Source organism: Trematosphaeria pertusa, assembly GCF_010094035.1.
Source record: "Trematosphaeria pertusa strain CBS 122368 unplaced genomic scaffold BU26scaffold_34, whole genome shotgun sequence".
NCBI lineage: Eukaryota > Fungi > Ascomycota > Dothideomycetes > Pleosporales > Trematosphaeriaceae > Trematosphaeria > Trematosphaeria pertusa.
Window position 1 is genome coordinate 85,874 of NW_022987245.1, and position 22,452 is coordinate 108,325.

General features: G+C 52.6%; 8 protein-coding genes across 8 annotated transcripts; 3 read left to right on the forward strand and 5 right to left on the reverse strand.

Annotated features, from left to right (window-relative positions):
* Positions 1 to 123: 123 nt before the first annotated feature.
* On the forward strand, positions 124 to 1,842 carry BU26DRAFT_572930 (uncharacterized protein; the record flags this gene model as incomplete). The annotated part of the gene is made up of 3 exons (XM_033834284.1): positions 124 to 187; positions 241 to 374; positions 430 to 1,842. The coding sequence occupies 3 exons, from the start codon at positions 124 to 126 to the stop codon at positions 1,840 to 1,842; spliced, it is 1,611 nt and encodes a 536-aa protein (XP_033675251.1).
* Positions 1,843 to 3,708: 1,866 nt separating this feature from the next.
* BU26DRAFT_470934 (ribosomal protein S4e) lies at positions 3,709 to 5,088 on the reverse strand. Its single transcript, XM_033825366.1, has 6 exons — positions 5,031 to 5,088; positions 4,858 to 4,916; positions 4,434 to 4,797; positions 4,178 to 4,307; positions 4,016 to 4,125; positions 3,709 to 3,966 (listed from the first exon to the last, which is right to left on the reverse strand). Exons 1-6 carry the CDS (start codon positions 5,042 to 5,044, stop codon positions 3,855 to 3,857), a joined length of 789 nt encoding a protein of 262 aa, XP_033675252.1. The 5' UTR covers positions 5,045 to 5,088; the 3' UTR covers positions 3,709 to 3,854.
* A 436-nt stretch (positions 5,089 to 5,524) lies between these two features.
* BU26DRAFT_443133 (uncharacterized protein) lies at positions 5,525 to 6,869 on the reverse strand (the record flags this gene model as incomplete). Its single annotated transcript, XM_033824535.1, has 2 exons — positions 5,525 to 6,313; positions 6,360 to 6,869. 2 exons carry the CDS (start codon positions 6,867 to 6,869, stop codon positions 5,525 to 5,527), a joined length of 1,299 nt encoding a protein of 432 aa, XP_033675253.1.
* An 832-nt stretch (positions 6,870 to 7,701) lies between these two features.
* BU26DRAFT_526143 (uncharacterized protein) lies at positions 7,702 to 10,241 on the reverse strand. The gene has a single exon (XM_033830673.1). It carries the CDS (start codon positions 10,153 to 10,155, stop codon positions 7,963 to 7,965), a length of 2,193 nt encoding a protein of 730 aa, XP_033675254.1. The 5' UTR covers positions 10,156 to 10,241; the 3' UTR covers positions 7,702 to 7,962.
* Positions 10,242 to 10,648: 407 nt separating this feature from the next.
* On the forward strand, positions 10,649 to 12,567 carry BU26DRAFT_239298 (kinase-like protein). The gene is made up of 2 exons (XM_033820989.1): positions 10,649 to 11,625; positions 11,684 to 12,567. The coding sequence occupies exons 1-2, from the start codon at positions 10,756 to 10,758 to the stop codon at positions 12,470 to 12,472; spliced, it is 1,659 nt and encodes a 552-aa protein (XP_033675255.1). The 5' UTR covers positions 10,649 to 10,755; the 3' UTR covers positions 12,473 to 12,567.
* Positions 12,568 to 13,861: 1,294 nt separating this feature from the next.
* On the reverse strand, positions 13,862 to 14,410 carry BU26DRAFT_611787 (uncharacterized protein; the record flags this gene model as incomplete). Its single annotated transcript, XM_033836087.1, has 2 exons — positions 13,862 to 13,988; positions 14,054 to 14,410. 2 exons carry the CDS (start codon positions 14,408 to 14,410, stop codon positions 13,926 to 13,928), a joined length of 420 nt encoding a protein of 139 aa, XP_033675256.1. The 3' UTR covers positions 13,862 to 13,925.
* Positions 14,411 to 16,954: 2,544 nt separating this feature from the next.
* On the forward strand, positions 16,955 to 17,625 carry BU26DRAFT_239343 (uncharacterized protein). Its single transcript, XM_033820990.1, has one exon. The coding sequence runs from the start codon at positions 17,040 to 17,042 to the stop codon at positions 17,481 to 17,483; it is 444 nt and encodes a 147-aa protein (XP_033675257.1). The 5' UTR covers positions 16,955 to 17,039; the 3' UTR covers positions 17,484 to 17,625.
* On the reverse strand, positions 17,574 to 17,816 carry BU26DRAFT_443074 (uncharacterized protein; the record flags this gene model as incomplete). The annotated part of the gene is made up of 1 exon (XM_033824533.1): positions 17,574 to 17,816. A coding segment is annotated over one exon (243 nt), but the record flags the coding sequence as incomplete, so codon positions are not given.
* Positions 17,817 to 22,452: the final 4,636 nt, after the last annotated feature.

Genomic DNA, 22,452 nt, shown 5'->3' on the forward strand with positions numbered 1-22,452 from the left:
CTCCAACACTTTCGGCCTTCCAGCTCCCCACTCGACCAACTTCTCCCTCCCGCATCCTTCCACTAGCCTCAAATGCGGCGGCAACATAAAGAGATCTGTCTTCCCCCGCAACTGCCAGTCGACATGGCCAGCTATCGCGAAAAGCTAGCCGCCCAAAAGGACCGGCGGCAACGGTCTGTACGCAAAGGTGCACCTTTCGCCGATTCCACAACCAAATGCCCACCGCTAACCTGTCGGTAGGGAAACATCCTCAAGGTGTCGGCAAAGCAAACGCGCAGAGACATGTTCGTAGAAGCGCACGTCTGAACCCGGAGTACAGCGAAAACACCGAGCACCACTACCCTCTGCCGGCGAACAAGACCCTGTGCAAAGAGGTATGCGACTTCGTTCTGCTATGCTCTTTCAGCGAACTCAAGCTAACTTCTGTAGGGCAGGCGGCCTGCTCCGCCATCCAAGGCTCGAAAGCGATCGCGTGAAGTCGAAAACCCGCTTAACGACGACCACCTACCCGCGCCCCTCCGAAAGCGACCACGGACATCTCCAGACTTCACCGTTGAAAGGCCGAGCGATCAAGAAGCACCATTTTGCGGCAGGAGTACCCAAATTGATCCCATCGATCATTGGCGGAAGGAACAAACTTGGCCAAAGGAATATTTTGAGCCGGACGCAATCAGTCATTTGCTTGCAAGGAGGAAGTCAACACCTTCCCTTCGGCGTAAACGATCGGAGTCGGGCTTCCTCGCGGCTGGCTCCAATACACCAAGCGACCAAAGGCCGAGAGAGGAGAAGACCGCACCATATCAGGATCCGCGTTATAAGACCCTACTGGAAACCAAGGGCAGTTTCATGCGCAATTATGTAGGCACAAATGAGGAGGGAATCAAGGAGGATAGCAAGCGTCTTTGGCAGACCTTGCTAGGGACGGAGCAAAACATCCCTCAGGCCTCGCTATTTGACGATGATATATTCAGCAAGACCTGCGACATGATGGATGGCCGGGACGAAGCGAAGGTTATCCAAGACATTAGTCGGCTACTCGTTCCATCAGCTCAGGCTCTGGCTACACGTAGCGCCAGACTTGAATGTCTTATTGAAAGTGTCAACGAAGGCTGGAATAACGCCATCCCTTTAACTGGTACTCGTCCGCAGCCTGACTACTCCGTGGGATTTAAACGCGAGGCGTTTACAGGAGATCAGCTCGACAAGCTTTCACCCCTCATTGGCGACTTTATCGCTGGCGACCAATCCTTCTTTATGGCCACGTCCTATATGTACTTCCCGTTCCTAACGTGCGAAGTAAAATGCGGTGCTGCAGCACTTGATATCGCAGACCGGCAGAATGCTCACAGCATGACCCTTGCAGTCAGAGCGATCGTCGAGCTTTTCCGCCTTGTAAAGCGCGAACAAGAGCTCCACCGGCAAATCCTGGCCTTCTCGATCTCCCACGACCACCGGTCGGTAAGAATCTACGGCCATTACCCTGTGATCAAGGGAAAAGACACTACCTTTTATCGTCACCCCATCCGCACCTTCGACTTCACAGAACTGGAAGGCAGAGAGAAGTGGTCGGCATACAAGTTCACCAAGAACGTCTATGATATATGGATGCCAAAGCACTTAGACGGAATCCGCTCTGTCATTGACGAGCTCCCGTCTGATTTCGACTTTGAAGTCCCGCTGCTCTTAGAGGAATCCGGACTTTCGCAAGACTTGGAAAGTCATCATCTCTCGCGATCATTCACGGAGCCAGAATCTATACCGGGGGAGCATGGCAGCCAGTCGGCCATTGTTGACGCAGGAGATATCACCCCCGACACCTCATTTACTGGACAAGGTGCATAAAAAAAGCCGAGAAGAAATGCTGTGAATAGCAAGCGCTGAGTGCGAAGCGATCTCCATCTGTTGTCGTTTGGCTCCCTACTACGCACACGATCTGCCTGTGTATACCTAGCGGTGGACGCTGCCCTTGACGTCGCCACAAGAACCTTCCTCAGACGGCGTCCGTTTTACTTTCTTCCATCTTCAATCATTTCTGCGCGCATCACTGCACGGCCCGCGGCACCTTAAGCTTGACATCATATTGGTTGCTTCCTTCGTTTCTCGTACTTTCCATGTCTCCTTCCTTGTGCGGCATGGCCGTTTCCGGATGGGAGCGTCTGGGAGTGGGATAATGGACTCGGTCAGCGGACACTGTCGTTTTCGCGTTCGCAAATTCCACCGAGGACTGTCAGTGTCGAAGGGATCGTGGTTGCTCTTGAGCTTCCGGTGCATTCCTGAGGGTGGCCAGTCCCAATATATGCACATTAGTTGATGGAAGCCGAGTAAAACTTGATGGTCTGCGCCGCCTGAGTTGCTCTGCTGGTTTCCCCCCAATTTCCCCGCGGTTCCTTCGCTCCCCGCCTCCCTTTGGCGGTCGTCGGCGTTCTCAACCCTCCAATCATCGACCGGTCTCCATTCCTCGTCCCAAGCCCGACTTGGACATCTTTCTTCGCTGGAAGCCTCCCTTGTGCATCCGGCGAACCTCGAAAATTCTGCCCTCGCTCGGGTTACAACACCATTTGCCAACCCGCCCTCCCGCCCTCCCGCTATTCCGGCCTATACATTTGCAAACTCCGACCGCTGGACGCGCCTCTGTGCCATCTTTCTATCCTCAGCTTCACCCTCTCCCCTTCTCAACCTGAGGACTCTGCCACCAGAGCGTCCTGCAACGCTTTCTACACAAGATTGTAACGATCTCGTGCATCCGCCGAACCCGCTTCCCCTTTCCACCAGCGACTGCCCATAAGCCGGCCCGTCGGACAGAGGAGCCACGGAAGGTGAAGGAGGCAAGAGAGGCGAAGGAGGCATGGGCATCGCTAGTCGCCGAGAAAATCGAACGGTCCACGCACCTCGGCCTTGTCGCAGCGGCGAGGAGGATACAAGAGTGCTAGGCATCGAGGATGTTTACATGGGGAGGATGGCTCCATACAATGCGTGGTGAGATGGAAGTCGTCGTTGGCGACGAAGAATAACCTTGGCGGAGAGAATAGCTGCATCAGCGATGCGAGGAAACTCCATCCTGATGCGCTGCTGCCCCTCTGAATTGGTAAATTTTCATTCGAGTATGTCGTGGCTGTCTGCGAGCCTTAGGCATCGCTGGGGGGAATGTTGTAGTGACGGTTACGAGGCCTGGGTGTGCCCCAAAGTCCCGGCCGCTTCTGTCTGTTCTTAGCTCTTTGAGCTACGTCTTGTATTTACACCGGCATCCGCCCGTGCGCGTAGTTTAGCCCCTGAATACTATTGCTTACCTAGCCTGTCGATTCCTTATCGGTTCTTTTCACTTCTAAGACAATGTCACATCACCAGCCCCCTGTCAACCCGTCATTCACCCTATGGTCGCAATCAAAAATCCCTGGTCACCACTCTCTTTGCGTCAAGCACCTCAACGTGAAGAGCCTCTGTGTCAGATCTGGCCTAGCCCCTGATGTTTTAGTCTGACACAGCGCCCTCATTGGGCAATGGCGCTCTTCCCCTGACGATTCCTGAGCATTAGAGCCGCTCCCGGTATCGTTCTCCAAGAGCCGCGACGTTTCGGGCGCTACAGAACGGCCCCAAAAATAGTCGCCAGAGCCTTGCAAGACTGTCTGACGCTGTTATTACTTGATCCCCCGTGACCCACTCGCGCCACCACATCTCACTTGACAATCTCGTGGCTTCATTTGCGGAATGCTCTTTTCGATGTTCATTGATATGCAGAGTGACCTAGACCCCTAAGCCTCCCCACGCAAGACTAACGCCTGTTTTGGAATCAGAGGCTTGGCAGCCAACCTTGACTCGCCCATATGAACCTTATATCATCCGCCCTCCTTCCACGCTTAGTGACCAGCAAGAGCATGTGCCCGGCGGCGGTCACGCTCCTCAGCAATGGTGAGCTTGACACCCTTGCCCTTCGGCAGGCTGATCCACGGCTTCTCACGGCCAATGACGCTGGAATCATGTCAGGCATTTTAACGTAGGAGTCCGAGATCCAACTTACAAGATATTGCTCTCACGGGTGGAGAATTCGTTGTCGACAGCGTCCTTGACATGGACGACGTTGAAACCTCCGTCGTGACGCTCACGGTGAGTGATGACACCAACACGGCCCTGTTCTGCGATCAGCACAAGTCGTTGAGCCACAGACGCAGCAGGGGCGTACCATGTTGCGACCGCCAGTGACCATAGCGATGACACCAGTGTCGAACTTGATGAAGTCGGTGATCTTGCCGGTCGCGAGGTCGATCTTGACCGTATCGTTGACCTTGATGGCAGGATCGGGGTAGCGGATCCTGTATCGTCCTTCAGTATACAATTTCAAGACAGCTTCAGAGCCTGTCTGATGCCTGATGCCTGAGGCTCCCCTCCAGCACCTTGCCCAAACTGTGCCCAACGGCTGATAGAGGCGACAAACTCACGTTCGCGCATCATGCGTAACACAGTAGGGAATTCCGCCCCGGCCGAGCTGAACGCGCTTGATCTTGCCCAGCTTGTATTGTGCCTCCTCCCCAGTTATCCTATGTACCGTGTAGCGGCCTTTGGTGTCAAACACCAAGCGGAAGTTCTCGCCAGTCTTCTCGAGAGAAATGACGTCCATGAGACCGGCGGGATACGTGTGGTCGGTGCGGACCTTGCCGTCGACCTTGACGAGGCGCTGCATGAGAATGGCCCTGGTCTCGCGGTTGTTGAGCGCATACTTTAGGCGGTTTCGGAGGAAGATGACCAAGGGCAGCGAGTCGCGGGTCTTGTGCGGACCGGGAGAGGCCTTCGGAGCATAGGCGCCTGGAGGATGTCAGCAACGCCATGGAAACAGACAGTCGCTTGCGCGTCATCGTCACGTACCAGAGAGCTTGTCAAGGAGCCAGTGCGAGGGCGCGCTAAGGCGCTTCTGATGCTTCTTTCTGCCCACGATATCAGCGAAAGTTCTCGGGGTAGCGAAAAGGGTAAGGAACAATGGCGCTGTGGAGGAAGCAGCAAGAGGTTCTGCTGAAAGGAGGGCAAAGTGGGTAACTTACGGTCCACGACCCATGATGGCTGTATGATCAGAGGTTAGTGGTCGAAGAAGAGGTCCTTGGTCGTGGTCTTCTCCAGTTGGTGTTGAAGATAATTTGGGTGGCCTACGGTGCGGAACTTCCTAAGCGAGCTTGGCGGCCCTAACCCAAATCTGGAAAATCACGCTCGCGCGGGAGGGAAAAAGTCGGACATAAGCTCTGAATCGCCTAAAGTAGAGCGCCTATATAAAACAAGTCGCCGCTGATGGCAACGTCTTCTACTCTATGAGCCATCGCACCCGTTAGTTACAGCCGCAGTCAATTTGCCATTGCCATGCGCCGCTAACAGTTACTCTCTGCAGACAAATACCCCGTCTACGTCTTGTAGGATCACTGGCGCGTCCCTAAGACCGACGCCGACCTCCCCTCCGTCTTCTCCATCCTCCCTCCCGATCCCCCCTCGCTCCGTATCGGCGGCTGCACTGAACGGGATGCTGCTGCGGGCGGACTTGCACCGGTTATTCGGCACCGGTTATTCGACACCGGCACATGGGTACCGATGGTAAAGGAGGGGGGCCGGGTAGTCGTGTACGTGGTGCGGACGGCCGACGTGTCGAACTAGTTCGCCGCGCTGTCTTTATTAGTAATACTATACTTGGCAGAGGGGCTAGCAGGACAGGAGGAATGATAATATATTTCATGGGCAACGAATTTCTCTCCTTGGCTCTCCCCTCTTCAAAATACTGCATACACAGACCAAGGTCTCCTAGCAGGCTTCCGAATGTCTTGGATAGCTTCTGTGATAAATTCATGCGTTTCTCCTTGCTAGCAATATCCGCCAGGTACTGCCTCCCTTCCTCGTTCCAACCCAGGGCTGCACGTTTGGAATCAAACCAAGCATACATATTTGTTCGTGCGCCGAAGACTTCAATGGGAGCTGAATGTGCGTGCTCCCAGTCAATGACGCCCACTATCTCGTACTCGTCGTTCAGGAGGATGTTGTGCATCAGGAAATCGGGGTGCACGATCGGGTATTTGCTCGAGTGCCCGGCGGGTATGAGCTTTTCAATTGCCGATCTAAGACGCCGAGGGAAGGATTCCGCAGCCCGCCTTAAGCTCGGCTCTCTGAGCCGATGTAAATTTTTGAAACTGGTATTGTGGTCTGCCCACGACAAGAAATAGTCTGCCGTCGAATGAAATGGCCCCTCGAAGCCAAATGCAGCTGGAAGTGGTCCAATGTCGGTGTCGCCATTAGGCTTCAAGACAAGACTACCAAGCTTGCTCAACGATGCATCCGCTAGCTGGCACTGGATAAGTTAGATTATTGAAAGTCGATTGGGGAGGTTGACAAACTTGTATCGAAGCTATTGACTTGCGTAGCTTAGCTCTTTGCTCATCAGTGAGAACATTTAGACCGCCGAGGTCGAAAAGCATGTTCCCCTCAATGCATTGCATCAATAGATAAGGCAGCTTAACTGGATTCCCATCGAGGCATGTTTTGTAACCGAACACTTTCGGCACAGGGATATCGGTGGTCTGCGCAATGAATTTCATTGTCGCAATCTCACTCTCCATCGTGAACTGCTGCTCACTTCTCCACCATCTTCCGTCCAATTCTGAGCCGAACGAATCTGGGATAGTTGGTATGCGTGCAATCCACAATTTGCCCTCCTTTGGGAGGTCAATGCGACGAACAATATGACGTCCACCAGCGTGGTAGTCGCCCTGGTAGACACATGCCGGGTCTCCACTTAACCGTTTCGTAATGTCAAGTAGAACATCCCAATCTGTGTACAGAAATGTCTTCTTTGACTGTTCATCATTATGCTGACCTGTCCAACGGAATATGAAAGGCTGCGCCATGTCGTATCGCGGGTTGTGGATCTTCAGAATGGTTCCATCGTCGGAGCGACTGAGGCAGGCTGGAGATGTCGCGCGTTCGGCTGGGTGCATGTGCTTGCGAAAAGCTGAAAGAGCAGATATGGTCAGACGGTCGGTGCGGGTGGAGAGATGGGACGGCAGGGAGTCGCCTGTATAAGAAGGTATTCAGCGCGTCGACAGCAGGCTTATACATGGAATACAACCGTTGGAAGGGGGGATGAGATCAGCGTCGCCACACCGGAGATAGCCCGAGAATGACAGGCCGTGCCATGCGCAGGCGACCGAGTGGAATAGTTCGTGGACCAAGGGTTTAAAGAAAGCCAGTCACGACATGTTATTTTGTCTGATAACCACAGGCCGCACAAATCGCCGGTGGGAGCGGAAGGAGGAGCGGCGCTTGTTGGCATGGAGAAGGGATGGGAAGCCGTTGGCGTGGATAGCTGGTCGATTGGACAGGACCGAGGGCGCTGTGTACCTTCGCTGGCACACGTTGCAGCGGTCTGCACAAGGAGGAGCGGACTAGGCTTCGGGAAGGGGAGACTTGGCACTGATGCCCGGGATCAAACGTCATGTCACACCAGTTGTCGCCATGCGCGCTGGCGTCGGGGGCTCAAGGCCGACGCGTGCCGTACATGGGGGACAGAGGACGGCACATGGGACATGGGACATTGGCCATTTGGGAGACTGGAAGGAAAGAGGCGTTCCTTTTTGGCGAAAGCGGTCTTGTAGAGTACAGTAGCTTCATGACGAAGGAGCAAATCATGCCTTCGAAGATGCGTCGCTCAACTGAGTCGTAGGGGATCTACATGTCGGGCTTGGTATTCTAAGTTTCCAGAAACCATTGATTCCTAAGGCATCAGCATTGGTCCGCGGTGGGCCAGTCACGTGATCAGCCGAGCGCGGCTTAGTACGAGACAACAGATCGCCGGAGGGAATTGGAAGAAACGAGTGCTAATAGTCGCGTATTGATCTGTCACATTACCTTTCTCCTATTCAGCCGTCTTTTTAGGTATACTGGTACCCACCCTACCAACTCCCTAAATTACAAAAGAGGAACAATATGCCCAATTCTAAATCAAGATGGCCTCTGCCGAAGCCTTGCTCTCGCCCTTGTATCCGCACTGCTTGGTATTTTCCTTATCTGATGACGGTCTGCCGAGGTGGGTGTGTTGCGCTGCTTCGGCCTCGACCGTTCACCATCGCGGTCTGTGGACGATGCTGACGGGCTACGTTTACGCTTGAGCGTTATTCCCGCCTTGGAACCTTGCTCAGATCCTCGTCCGGCCTTTTGAAGCTCAGCTATCCTTGCACTTCTTCGCGGCACACTGACCTCAATTGATGAGTGAAGCCCGGCTTGAGAGTGGTGTTGTCTTCCAAGACCGTTGGGCGCTTCAGATAATAGTTGCGCAAGGGCCACACGTTTGCTCCGGCCGTTGGTCTGCAGTTGGCCTTGGGGTTTGCTCTCCGGTTCCGTGGCCTTCGATTGTGCCAGCGTAAGGGAAGACAGCTTGCTGGTTTGGGTACGTCTTCCGGGAGCGGCTTGCTCATTCTCGGGGACCGGATTATTAGTGCCGTTCCGTGGCGGGAGTAACGTGCCATTTTCCGGCGAGTTAGATGTTTGACCGGGTTCATTAGCGCGGTGGCTGTGCTTCCGAAGACGGCGGTTTGGGGCAGAAGCATTTGCCTTGCTCGGTTTCTCCACTTTGGACTGGCGCACGCTCCGGAGGACTCCATCTGCAGGCTCTTCTGCGAGTCGTGGGGTTTCAGGGACTGTGGGAAGGCGACCTGCGCTTTCCCTCCTCCTCCCTCTGTCATTTGGTCGGGCGACCGCTCCGCTGGAATCGTTGACATCTCGAGGAAATGATGGTATGTCGTTGCCGCCTCCGCGGTTGTTGTCGACATCAAGCACTGGCTTTAGTTGGGGAGGTCCCGGTCTTGAAGAATGAAGTTGTTGCTTGCCGTTGCTGACTGGACTAGGCGACAGTCCCCACATCTGACGGCCCTTCTTACGAATCATCTCATCGATCTCGTCCGGACCGGGCGGCGTCCCATCTCTCTGACGACGCTCCTCACGTCTCTGACGACGCTCCTCACGTCCCTCCTTAAAGATATCAGGAGTTTGTGGCCGATCATCAGGGTCTTCTTCATGCATCCACGTCATTCCGGGAAGCTGGTCCCATTTAGGATTCCAAATCTTGTCTTCGATCCACATATTCTTGACGCTTTCGTAGGCCTTGGCGTCGATGTCGACAAACCCGGTGTGTCGTTCATATTGATATTCGTCTCTGATCCATTCGCTCTCCTTGGATGCCTGAAAGAGGAACTGGTAGTACGGACGTGATGCTGAAGGATTGAGTTGATATCCGGCAGGAAGCATATCTGAGATATGGCGCCAAGAAATAACTATCGACTCTGCAGTGGGAATCTTATGTTTTTTCCGGATCCGAGGTACCGAGTCGAATAATCCTGGGAAGGTCGATTTTGTGAGGGGGTCCGGCTCGGGTATCGACTCCAGCTCCGACTCTGACTCCGGCTCCGGTTCTGGCTCCGGCTGAACTGCTTGCCTTTGTTCTGCAGAAACAGCCGCTGACTTTTCCCCAGAAGATCTAGGGTCTTCTCGTTCTGATTCGATGGTGGGGAATTTGAACACGAAGGTATTGATGGCAGGCTCCGGTTCCGGCTCGGGCTCCGGCTGCGATAGTGCTAGCGGTGGTTCGAGCCTCTTTTCATGTCCCCAGCGGGCGAGGTTGCCAATGCCCCCGGGAACGCTGGGTCCCCCTTTATGACGCCAGGCGAATATCCGCGGCCCTGACGTCCCTAGTCCCTTCGGCCAGGCCGGGCCCCACCATTCCTTCCAAATGCCTTGCTCTACCCAACGGGCCCGGACATTGTTCTCGGCGTTCACTAGGTAATCCTGAGTCTCATCCAAGGGGAGCGTCTGCTTCCGCCCAAATCGCCCCTGTTCGCTCTGATATTGCAGTCTTTCCATCTCCCTCTTGACCTGGCGTTCAAACTGGAAGCATGGCATCGACTGATCACGGTCGTCCCAAAATCGATTCCATCGCTGTTCTTCGTCGACACGGGGGCGCTCTTCGGGAGTGTCGGGCTGCGTCACCTCGCCGGATGATGGATACGGCGGTGGAGATTCGCTGTAGCGCTGGGCTCTCTCGCGACCGAGCTGCTCCGGATCGTCTGCTAACCGTTGAAGGGCTTCGATAATCTGCGGCAAAACGCGGCGCTGGCTGCTGATGTTGAAGGAGGAGGACATGGCAGGTAGAGGTAGAGGAAGACAGCAGGAAGGAGGACGTCATGAAATTTAGTTAAAAAGGTGATGCGCGGGAGGATGGGGGAAGCGAGAGTCGTGCAGAATCAGCGCGGGCAAGATGTTGAAGGGTTTGGCTGACTAACAAGGGTGGCTGACTAACCAGGGTGGCTGACTAACAAGGGTGGCTGGTCCGCCGGGAGGCTGAGCTGCTGCCTTGGCTGCTGCCTAACTTCCCCGCTCTCTCCAGCTCGGGAGCAGACCCACAGCCAGTCGTAGCGCGCGCGTCCGGCGCTTTCTAGCCGCCGCCTTCTCTTTTTTAGATAGCCTTGCAGGTTCTCGCCCCCTACTGGTTTTACGATGGTAGCCATGGAAGCCTCTCTGCCATTCATTTTCAACCACGGCGGTTGGCTCCATCCCCAGCCTTCCCAGTTCTCTCTCCATGGGCATGACGGAGATTGAGCTGTGAAGTTGAGTATGCTTCCACTGTTCTCCCTCCAAACCAAGCTGCAATCTGTTCTGCGAACCCCCAACCGTACAAGGTCATTTTCTTCGTACACTTAGCAGTTTGTCGTTCGTGCTGTCGTCTAACTTTGACCTTAAATCATGGTCCTCCCTGAGCCTCACCCTCTTGCCATCTTTTCGCTCGTACCTCTCAACGATCGAGCTAAGTCTGTCCTCGACCATCCGGACAACATCCACCTCGTCTCGCTCATTCCCCAAGCCGTAAAAAATCCCCTGAAAGAAAAAGAGGAAGAAGACGGAAAGCCAACGCGCGGAGAACCAACACGCGGGCTCAACATCGGCACCCACATCGGCTCCAAGTCCCGCTACACTCTAGCGACGCTTGGGCGCCTCGGCGACATCACCGTCGAAGGGTCGAGCATCTCGAAGATCCATTGTTCTTTCGATGTCCACTGCCACACGAATGAGATCATACTCTGGGACCAGTCGTCCAACGGGTCGACCCAGACCTTCGGTCAGAATGCCATGAAGATTCCGTCCAGGCTGGAGCGCCCCGATCGCTGGGTTGTCGTGGCTAAAAAGGTCAATAACATATTCGGATTCGGCGGCAGTCATTGCGATCTTTTTGAATTTATGATACATTGGCACGAGCCTGTAAACGATCTCAAAGAGCGTATCAGCTACCGAGAGGACCATCCTAAGTACACCCGAACCTTGGACGACGAGACGGCAACCGTCATAACATCCAAGCCTGCCACCCGGATTCACACTCCTATCAAATACACCCCAGGCACTTTCACACCGGGCGTTCAAGGTCAGGCGAAGAAGATCAGGTACTATACGAAAAAAAGGATCGGAAAGGGCTCGTTCGGCGAGGTCTGGAAGGCCGTGGATGTCGACACCGGTGAAGTGTTCGCTCTCAAGCTGATACCATGGCCAAAACTTGGACCTCAGTCGCAGCAGTACACGTTGTTAAAACGGGAAGTGGAAATATCTGCCAGCCTGTCTCACGTGAGCCATATCCAGCCCCGAACCCCATTTTAATGAGTGTTAGCTAAAGTTCTCACAGCCAAACATCGTGGAATTCATATCAGCGCAAGGCTGGGGAGGGACGCACCTTGAAGTCTTCACAGGACTCAAAGATGGCAACCTAGAAGACCTGATTAGTGCAGATCTCTTCCGAAACGATGAGGCGACTTCCCTTCTCCGTGAGATGCTCGAAGCGCTAGATCACCTCGCATACAAGGGCATTGTCCATAGAGACGTCAAGCCAGAGAACATTCTCTACACACGTCTACCAGCCGGCAGCTATACCTTTCAGCTCACGGATTTTGGCCTTTCGAATGTCATTACTGACGCCCGATCGTACGCCGGATCGCCGATCTATATGGCCCCCGAATTGCTGTCCAATCCAACAAACCCTCAGACGTCGAAGGTAGATGTCTGGTCCCTCTTTGTCACTCTCGCTTACGCGCTGAACGTGGATGGGTTCCGGGAGAAGCCATTCGACACGAATGAATTCAAGGTTAGGGCAGTACAAGAGGCTGCTCGCGATCCTATCCTCAATCCGCTCCGAGACATGGCGATCATCGACCCCAGCCGACGAGCTTCTGCGGGAGAGATGCTCGATAAGTTGTTTGGTGGAAAAGGTCGCTCAAGCCCGCGCAGCAAGGCCCAGAACGACGCTGGCCACACAGATGCGGCCGCATCAAAACCACAGCCTGAACGGCATCCACGCGCAAAACAGAGCAGGCAACCCGATCGACAACGAACGAAGTGTCCCCGTTGTCACTTTGAAGGAGACAAGGAAGAGGTTCGACGCCATATTATGTTCTATCTGCATACCGTGCAGGCGTGAGGGTTTAGAGAGTTTGACTGTCGTTGAAGGGTGTCGTGTGAGAACGCAAGTCCTGACCCGGGATCGAAGATTTGGGAAACTGGCACGAAGAATCGTATTTATGGACTCTCAGTTCAGCGTTTAATCTTGGGAAACGGGGTCGTGTAAATGTAAAGGATCGCGAGGTCTCTTCGCAACCAGCGTCTAGGCATGTGTCTCTTTATCATCTTTCGCTGGAATCGCCCGATTCAAGTCGTCCCAGCTTCTGGCCCGGAGAAATTCGGACCACCGCCAAAGTACTGTCCTCCTGCGTCGAAAGCAACCCAATGTGATGTTGGGAATCCAGAGTTAGGCATCCCTGGGAGCGAGCACCACGAGAGGCTGCCATTCGGGAGCCAGACTCGAGTTTGTTCAACTGTGACGCCGAGTTGAATGAATTGGCTGCCGAATTTCGTCGCCCCGACCACGCTGAGACCAGAGTACCGACCGCGCCGAGCACTACCCGATCTTGGATGCCACCTGGGCCACTTGGGAATCTCCTCAATTATATGGATGTTGATGGAAGCCGAATAAAGCCGGAAAAGGGGACCAGTCTAGGAAGTTTTAACCAATTTTAAATTTATCGAGTTGGAAATGTGCTCCTGACCTTGAACTATTCGCGCGCTGGCACCGTCGTGCACGTGGATATGGGCCTAAGGCCATAAGGCTGCCCACAACGAAGAGAATCCACAACCTCGCTAATAATTTATTGACCCACATTTATTGCTCAATAGCTCCTTCCGAACATGCACTACTTGTCCGCGAACGCACCGCATTCTAGATTCAAACACTTCGTCACGCCCTTAACGATTCCCTCTAGCTGCTCGAATGGAATGTACAAGCTCTTCATACCCATTCTTGGAGCCTTCTTCTCCGCTGGACCATCAGCTGCAGTATCTTCACGACTAGGATTATAGCTCCTCTCCCGACCTTCAACTCAAACTTCCACTCGGTCACTTTCCAGAAACCCTTGATTCCTGAGGCATCCGTACTGGTACGCGGTGAACCAGTCACGTGATCGAGCCAAGTTGCATAGCGAGAAGTCACGTCGTTCACATCGAAGGAGACAATTCCAAACTATCCAGGGGCCAACGTCCTGAATCCATTCGTCTCGCGCTGGTACTAGTCGATTGATCCAAACACGGAATTCTAACATTCTACGGAGAACGGGTCGATTTCGCTGCGTCCTCCGATGGTCGCGATCGAAAGCCTGGAGGTCCACGCTGCGAGGTCGTAATACACTGATCAAAGTGCTGAAGCCCAAGCCACCTGTAATTCTGAACATCTCCCGCCACCGCGGCGGACCTTTCCCATTGATTTTTGCATAACAAGAAAAAGCACGCCAAGGAAAATAAACCACGTTTCGAAGCCCTTCTCGGTCATGACCCTTCAAAGCAAACGAAGTATAAGAGATGTGGCCAGAGCCGATTAGCGTTTAGAAGCCGGCGTCTGCGTCTGATCGCCTGACTCGTCGGTCGTCGAGTCTGAGTCTCGTCACCTGTTGGCTCTTAGATGGGTCGTGCTCCAGGTGCCCTTGGAGTAGGGAAGATCTCTGCTGCACACCTCCGTTGGGAATTGTTCCTCATTCTTCTTGAGTGTGACCTTTTCAAGTCGATTCCCCCAGAGAATGACCTCCATGTCGAAATACATGTCATCAGGAATCTCGCACGCGATCTGCTTGAGGTCATCTAGTGTGGAAACCTTGCGATCTCGAATGCGGACGACGAAGGCCGGCACAGGTATCTTGTACAGTTTGCCTGGGCTTGCGAGCAAGACGGCCGCGAGGTACACATCCGAAGGAACATCGGGAAACGTTAAGCGAACCGCAAAAGTCGACCTGTGCGCAGAAAGACCGTAGAATTTGACATATTCTGTGACGTCGGCGTCTAGGGCGCGGACGGTGGGCACCTTCACGTCCATTTCTTGGCGGTCACGAAGGATGCACGCAGAGAGGGTGTGCTGCGTATAGTGGCACTAGATATGGGTAGCTTGTGAGATCTTCTTGCCCTCCAACTCCAAGATGATGTCGCCCGTCTGCAGAGGATGTGGTTGGACTTCGCCAGTGTGCGAAACACAGTGCGATGCTACGCGTGTCACAGACATGACTTGGGGTTTTGGCGAGGGCAGTGACCGAATGTTCCAAGTCCTCCTCCGACAGCCCCATCCTAGTGGCGGAAGCCAGCGGCAGGGGCCGGGTGTCGAAATCCGGAAATCGTATCGCATCCGTATTGCCATCCTGAACGAGTCGAAGGACGGATGTAATGCGAGGCGCCTGGATACAGTATAGTGGCTTTGTTGCAGCGTTGCTGAGTGGAAATTTCAGTGCAGCAACAGCGCCATGGGAGTTGAGTATTGCTCCCGTCAAGGCGTTGTCGGCGGACAGTGTCGGCTGGAGTTTAATCTTTTCGAAGGAGAAGGGCAGAAACCTCGCAACGGACGGTCAGTTAGGCTCTGCATACGTGTCGCTAACACGCTTAACAGCTGTCGTCATAACAGTCTTGTCGATGGTGTCGAAGTTTACGTAGTAGACAGTGTCGCCTTCTTTGAGAGTGTCCTCTTGGCACATGCAAGTCGGCTAGAATTAGAGGCGGCTCGCTTCAAGGGCTGGTTGCGACTACCGTTGCAGGTTCGATCCGGTACTATGGCCTACATGCGCATGCACCATGCAAAGTCGCCTAGGGACCTAGTGAACCGCACTATACGAGCGGGAGACTTAGCTGGCAGGGACGCTTTCACCCATCGTTCCTACCGACATCGGACTCCTGCCGGAAGCCGTCCCTTCCGAAGATTACAAACCGTATGAGATATTATAGAAAACATCATTCGGCGTGGAGCCTAGAGTAAAGTCCCCATCATTACCCAACCCGTTCCCATCCAATCCCTGTGTCCCAATCTCCGTCGGTGATTCGAGTTCTCTGTTTGGATATGCTTCATAGGGCGCAATGTTGAGATCTGGCGCAGTGTTGAGATATGGCGCAGTGTGCATACTAAAATAGGGTGCTTGGCAAGTAAAACCATTCCCACCAATGTGTGCGACTGGGTAATTCCCGACGTAGGAATTGACGTTGCTAGGAGCATCAAGGGGAGTTGTTGAGATACTGGCATATAGAACTAGTTGTGGCCTATGGGTATTCGACCGGCTACTTCTAGAGCGTATTTTCGTGCTTGCCTCACTACGAAGGCTTGTGAGGTCCGGTTCCAGTATAGCTCGGCACTTAGGTAGGAAATTGCTTGTGATAAGTCCCGGTGAGTTGAGCGTCATCCTTATCATTTTAGATGCTAACGTATCAAACCGTGCTTCTAGGGCGAAGATATCTTTGGCCAATTCGTCCAGGTGCCTCGCGACTCCAAATAAGCATAGGATCAACATATCAAAGTATTGGGGTACTCCGGGCATAACGCGCTGGACCTTCTCGAGGAGACGAGGCCGGTCGTGTCTATTGCAAACTAAGATCGCCTAAGCAGTGTAAGTACGTTATTATTCAAAATTGGTCAGGGGCCCTACAAGAATCGCTATGAACCATCCCGTATAGAGTTCGACAAGGTTTTCCTGTGAAGCTTTACCGGAGGGGAAGCAACGGATAAGCTCAATAACGGCCCTCCCTAATACCTCGTTCCAAATTGCGAGGGGAGGAGGCGTCTTCGCGTTCTCGGCTGGGGCTCTAAGGCAGTCAGCGGAACAGTCAGTTAAAGGAAATTGCATGTCTTACGTTGAAGGACATTCGTCTGCCTTGCTTTCGTGGAAACTGAAACTCAGGTCCCTTCCGTCCACAGGAATGGCTTGATGACCGTGGCCGCCGTGCAAGACCGATGGAGGACTTCCGGGGAAATCTAATGGCGAAGGCTAGAGCGACATCGTGCTCTAACAGGAATTTGTACACAAGCTAGGGGCGTCTGCTTGTTCGGAGGACTGACTTGCTTGTCTGGCTTATGGGCGGCGGTGGTGTCGGGCACGAATGAAGGTGACACTTGGCCTAGGATGCGGGAGAGCAGGAGGAATTCTGAGGCGTGGCAGGACGCCGGGAAGCATGCATGATATATTATGGAGAATGAGCCATCCTTTCCCTTGCTCCCTCAAAGCGGGGACATGCAGATTGCGCCGCCGCGCATACGCCATAAGGGTTGGCTGAAATCCTTGAATGGACCTAGCTTTTCTGGAAGCCATGCAACTATTCTACAGTATTTTCCTGCAGAGGCAGATGAACGAATGCGGCATAAGGGACTCCATATCGCGACGGGTGGCACTCTCCGCCGATGGTGGCCTCCATAACAGCAAACAAATGGAATTATACAGGCGTTTTATCAACTTGATCTGGAAGGGCACATATGTGGTCCATCCACTTCAGATACCCTCAATGTTCCACCCGATACAAAGATGATGTACCGTGACCATCAGCACGACGACATGGTCGACGTCAACAGCGATCTCTTGGGTGACCAGAATCCCTTTCTGAGTAGGTTAGATTAGCTGTGAATTCGTACAAGGAAAGCATACTCCTTCGTGGCGTTTATCGACAGGCAGACACTCGCTGTTATTACCCGTCTTTCGATGTGCCGTGTGAGGTTTTGGCGCAACGTTGTGCGACCTCACCACGGGTCCCCGGTCTCGAACGACGCTTCGTGGACGCATTGCAGGGTGCGGATGCAGGTGATAGGAATTCGCAGGAAGGCAGCTGGTGAAGGACGAAAACGGAACAGCACGACGGGGCCAAAGAGCAGGCGGAAGGCAACCAATGAAGAAGTGAGGGACGTCTCCAGCCTCGTTAGGGTGGACGTGCATGATATACCATTCACGGCCGTCTCACCCTTTCCCAGTTTCGATGCGTTTACCCACAGAAATGAAGCATATGTACACAGATGGACCAGCAAGCAACATCTCAAAATGGCCCGAGCCACACAGAACGGCCATCCGGAACAGTCGGCTATGGAAGTGGGAGAGGAGTCAAGGATTACAGACCACAAGCTGCTGGGGTACTCTGTTCCCAAAGGGTGATACACAGGATGTCTCCTTGACCATCTGGTGTGGTAACGAAGACGGATACCACCTAAATGATGTCTTCGGGCTACAACATGCAATCTCTTCCTAGACGTCGAACCATACGCTGGCGACTCTAATATAACAAGTATATCCAGCAGGAATCTCGTAGGGGAGGTATTCAGTCGAGGGGGTTTCGTTGTCTATGTGTGTTTTCACGTCGTTTGTTTTCTTGTCCACGATCGACAGATATAAGCCTTTGAAGTATATCGTCCGGTTCTTGTTCGGATCGGGAGGGAAAAAATGGCTCGGGATGTCCTCTTCTTTTGCCCCGGCAAGAGCTTTGTCCCCTCTCTGAACGTGACACCGTCAGTTAGCGAGAAGTACGTTGAAGGGAGGAAAGAAAGAAAAGATCTTACCGCCATAGTCAACAAGAAGTCGACAATCTGACGCGAACTTCTCTGCAAAGCTTTGTAAGTTTACGAGGATGGCTACAGCCGAAGCAAGAACTCGTCAGCCTGTTCTGGGCTAAGGTTGCGGCGGTTCAACCGTTGTTCACCTTCAGATTTCTTCGCATGGAAAGGAGATGGATCGCCGGCTTTAAGCAGAGTAACTATGCGCAGAACGTCGCAAGCGGTTGCGAGGTGGTTACGAGGTGGGTGGTGCCCGACATATGAAAAGCGGCCGCAGCCGGTTTGCCCTAAAATTGTGCCCCACCTATCTGCAGCCCCAGCCTCCGGCGACTATCACGTGCACCAGAAGCCGCTTACCAAATGAGTAAGGCGTCCGCTACTGTATTTCCCCACTCAACGCACAGACCCCACTCAACGCACAGTTTGAGGATGGCCATCACCACTACTTTTGAAGCTGTACAGCCCTATATAGATCTAATTATCACGAGATTTTTTAGAGAAGCATTCTTGAACGCTTGTTTGATTGATTGGCAACGACAAATTACGTGCGATACCTCTGTGGGAGGCGTACTTTGCGAGTGCGCGATGATGGGCCGGATGCCTCCACCACCCCTTCAATGACCGATAGATCCTCAACATCAACCTCTGGCTCCTCAATAACACGAGCAGGAGGTGCAGGAGCCTTGAGGTTACGCGCCTTACCCTTTCTAGCCAATTGTATATCAGTCCTGAGTTGCTTTTCGGCTGCGCGCGCAAGTAGGGCTTCTTCGCGCTCTGCGGCCTTCTGCTGTTTTTCTTGCAACTTAATCTCCTGTGCAGCTATCCTTTTCTGCGCCCTTTACTCAAGCATAGCCTGTTTCTCCTGCTTTTTCTGCTCCTTAGCTAGCTTATCGCAATCCTTTTGGTGTTGTAGTTCTTCTGCTTTGGCGTCTTTTTGGGCTTGGCGATTGCGGGCAGCTTCAACTTTAGATGGCGACCAGAAGACGGCGCCGCCAGCGTAATCCTTGGAGGGTTCGAGTAGTAATGCCTTGCCACGCTTACGGCGCTTCTTCTTATTAATAAGGGCATCTCTGAGGCAATCATTTTCATGCTGGAGGAGCTGTTTTTGAGTCGCTATCGCGTGTATCGTGTGAGAAAGCTGCGAGGCGCGTTTATCGTAGATATTCTCAACTACCTCTCGCAGGAGTCGTTCAATTTTACGCCAATCGCTTGCAGAGAGTACTGACGACGTACTATCGCTGCTTAATGGCCTCTTAGGCTCTAGATCCTTGAATTTCTTCAATATAGCGTTGCTATCTAGCGGAGAGATGCCAGTGACTTCAAAGGCGTTGATGATCGTTTCTTCGGCGAACGCGATCCTATATGCCCTATAGAAGAAGCGGAAGAAGTCGCGCTTAGTGATAGATGTGAGTCCCTGGTTGTTGTATATATATTCGCTGAGCTCTTTCGTATATGCAGCTGAAAGAGGCTTGAAAAGGCAGACATCTAGAGGCTGTAGCGTATGGGTTAAATGCGGCGGGTAGATAGCCAGGAGGATTCGATTTCGATCGCAGAACTCAATAAACTTCATAGTAATATGTGAGCCATGCCCATCAAGGATTAGGAGCCGATAATCGCGCTTTGCCTTCTTCTTCGTCTCCTCTTGAAAGCACCTCTTGAGCCAGGCAATCCCGAGTTCGTTGTTTGTCCATCCAGATGGCGATGAGGCGAAGAAGGCCTGGTGCTCTTGAGGATCAAAATCCTGCAACCATGTATCCTGGATATTGCCAGAAGCCGCCTGATATATCAGGGCAGGATTGAGAGAGCTGCCGTCGGCGCATATACAAGCTATCGTCGTTATCCACTCCCTGTTGCCGTCCTGGAGTACCTGCTTAACGCCTCCTTGATTATATCGCTGTCGGGAGAACACGCGCTTCATTTTTGACACCACCCCGATCAAGAAGCCCTTCTCATCCATGTTGTATGTATTTGACGGCGCGATATCGTACTGCTTGATCTTATCGTCCAAAAGCTTAAAATAGAGAGCGTATTTGAAGGCTGAATCAGCTTTGTGGCGCTGGTTATCGATGCTGGATGTCCATCGCGATACAAGGTCAATTTGATGCCGCGCAATATAGCGATCAACCCAGTGTTTTCCAGGCTCTTGATGGGCTATTTCTGCTGCGAAATTTCGTATCATCTCTCTTGTAGGGGGTAGGCCTCGTACACACAGCTTATTAATATACTGCAGGAGCTGTTTTTCCTGTATGGTGTTGAGGAGTCGCTTTTTCTCAGCCCGTGATGTATTGGTGCCCTGAACCCCGCGATAACGCTTCGAGAGCCGCGACCGCTCAACGCCGTACTCCCGAGCAACCTGGGATATATTAGGAGGTCCTCCCAGCTCTAGGGATTTTAAAGCTTCAACAGCTGCGTCAATCGGGTCCATATTGGTGGAGTTATGAGGTGTTGAAAATATACGCGTTTTGGTGTTGACTGTGCGTTGAGTGGGGTCTGTGCGTTGAGTGGGGAAATACAGTAATTATGACGCGCAGCCGAAGCTTTGCCGAGGTAAACCCTCCTCAGCGCCCTACAAACTGCCACACACACGACAACGATGCTCAGGACACATGTCAAAAAGCTCAAGACTGCGAGACAGGCGCCCGCGCTCCTGCAGCCCCACTAAAAGATCCCACAGTATCGCAACACCGTGCTGAGGCCCACCGACATCTTCTCCTGCCTGACATCGAAGCGCTCCTCGCCCGCAGTCTACGCGACATTCACGATCCTCTTCCGCCCTTTCGCCGTCCACACGCACTTCGAAACTAGCACTAAGTTACACATGAGGAGGATAACGAGGAGAATAACGCTTGGGCGACTTGCGGACAAGGTCAGCCAGCTGGCGGTTGTGTATTGGGACGATTGCCGCGAGTTAGCAGGGAGATCGGGTGGTAGAGAAGCTCGCCAGAAGCCCGCCCTCAACGCCAACTGCAGCGACAAGGTCCAGCGCGCCTCGCTCAAACCAACCGCTCCGACCCCGTCCCTCCCTTACCCCAGCCACCTCTGGCGCCATCCTATAGCTGCGAAGCCTGAACGAGACAGTCGACATAGAACTTGCTTGAGTCCGACGTCATACGCATGAACGCCGAACGCCTACCAATCGCGGGCCGTTAAACCCAGCTAAGAATAACAGGACCAAAGACACCGCCACCACATATCGATCGCAAAACTACCAACAGCGTTGTGCACCAAGGGTGCCGCATGGACCCTAGAGTCGTTGTGGCCCGGACCCAACCAGCACATCCCGCGCTTTCCGCATATGGAGCAAAACACCGCGCTCACTCACATATGAGGCCCCTTGCGGCTATCGCGTCTCGGACGCTTGAGACTAGTAGTGCGCGCTGACATTGTATGCAACGCACGGAGGGCGCCTCAACGACAGCCGGTTCTCAGATGCCGCTGGAGTGCGACATGGCTCAAAGGGCTGTAAGCACTCGAAGGCGACAATCGTAGAGTCAACGATGATCGGGTTTATTTGGCGGTGCCCGGAAGGCGCTGAATGCGACCGTAGAAATGCTTGGGGACATCTGGATCAAAGAGGATCGCAATAGCCTCACGGGTCTTTCTTCTGCAATGCGTAGTAGCGCACTTTAACTGCGCCCTCAGTCCGATCTAGGAAGCGTTTACATATCTCCTTCCACTCTATACCCTGCTTATCCCTTAATAAGCGTAAACGCACTTCGTCCAACTGCAGCCACGGCTTGCGCGTTCGTTGGCCGTATGTTTCTGTGCCTTCGTCTCCCTTCTCGCTCTTTTCATCCTAGTTATTATCTGAGTAGTGCGTTTCATGAGAGGCAGCATCACTGTAGGAACTGCTCATCCAGTCCGAATTCAAGTCTCCGCGACTGCATGGGTCTGACGCACCACCTTCATACCGGTATCCTACCAGCATCCACGAATCTAGCAATAGCTGGGTCATGCGTATAACTTTGCCTTCTCCGCTAAGGAATCTGTGTTCTAAGGCGGCGGGGTTAAGAGACCGTTTTAAGTCGTAGTAACAAATAATTTCTATTACAACTAACGAGCCGTTTAGAACAGTGCAGAGCGTAAGATTAGTTAACGTACTTCACAAACGAACCCCCCACACAAACGAACCCCCCAGGGTTTCTTGGCAAGGAAAATCAACGAAAATTAACGAGTTTTTCTTAAATAACTACGCGAAACCTTAATACTTTTCTATAAAAATATATATATATATTCTTTATAGTATATTATACCTAATATTAAAGTTATACTAAGATATATTATATAATTAAAAAGCTATACGTATTTAACTAACTTTTAGAAAAAATCTAGTTTTCTTCTAGTAAGTACTATTATATTTCTATAATAATCTATAAAACTTATATTATATAGTAACGTTCTTTATAAGTAAACCTCTTATATAAGTAAATCTTCTAAAAATACTAAGCTCTTACTAAATACTACTATCTCTATTATAAAGCTCTCTATAAACGTCTAATTAACTTTAGACAAATTCTAGATATAGCTTACGCTCTAGACTATTTAATAGAATCTAGAGCTAAGCTTATAGCGCG

Excerpts from the sequence above, each read along its gene's own strand:
- BU26DRAFT_470934 (XM_033825366.1), bottom strand. Across the intron at positions 4,798-4,857 it reads GCTCCTTGACAAGCTCTCTG|GCGCCTATGCTCCGAAGGCC; the intron begins GTACGTGACGAT and ends GACATCCTCCAG. Across the intron at positions 3,967-4,015 it reads ACCCGTGAGAGCAATATCTT|CGTCATTGGCCGTGAGAAGC; the intron begins GTAAGTTGGATC and ends ACATGATTCCAG.
- BU26DRAFT_526143 (XM_033830673.1), bottom strand. The coding sequence starts at position 10,155 with ATGTCCTCCTCCTTCAACATCAGCAGCCAGCGCCGCGTTTTGCCGCAG.
- BU26DRAFT_239298 (XM_033820989.1), top strand. The coding sequence starts at position 10,756 with ATGGTCCTCCCTGAGCCTCACCCTCTTGCCATCTTTTCGCTCGTACCT. Across the intron at positions 11,626-11,683 it reads TATCTGCCAGCCTGTCTCAC|CCAAACATCGTGGAATTCAT; the intron begins GTGAGCCATATC and ends AAGTTCTCACAG.
- BU26DRAFT_239343 (XM_033820990.1), top strand. The coding sequence starts at position 17,040 with ATGTGCCGTGTGAGGTTTTGGCGCAACGTTGTGCGACCTCACCACGGG.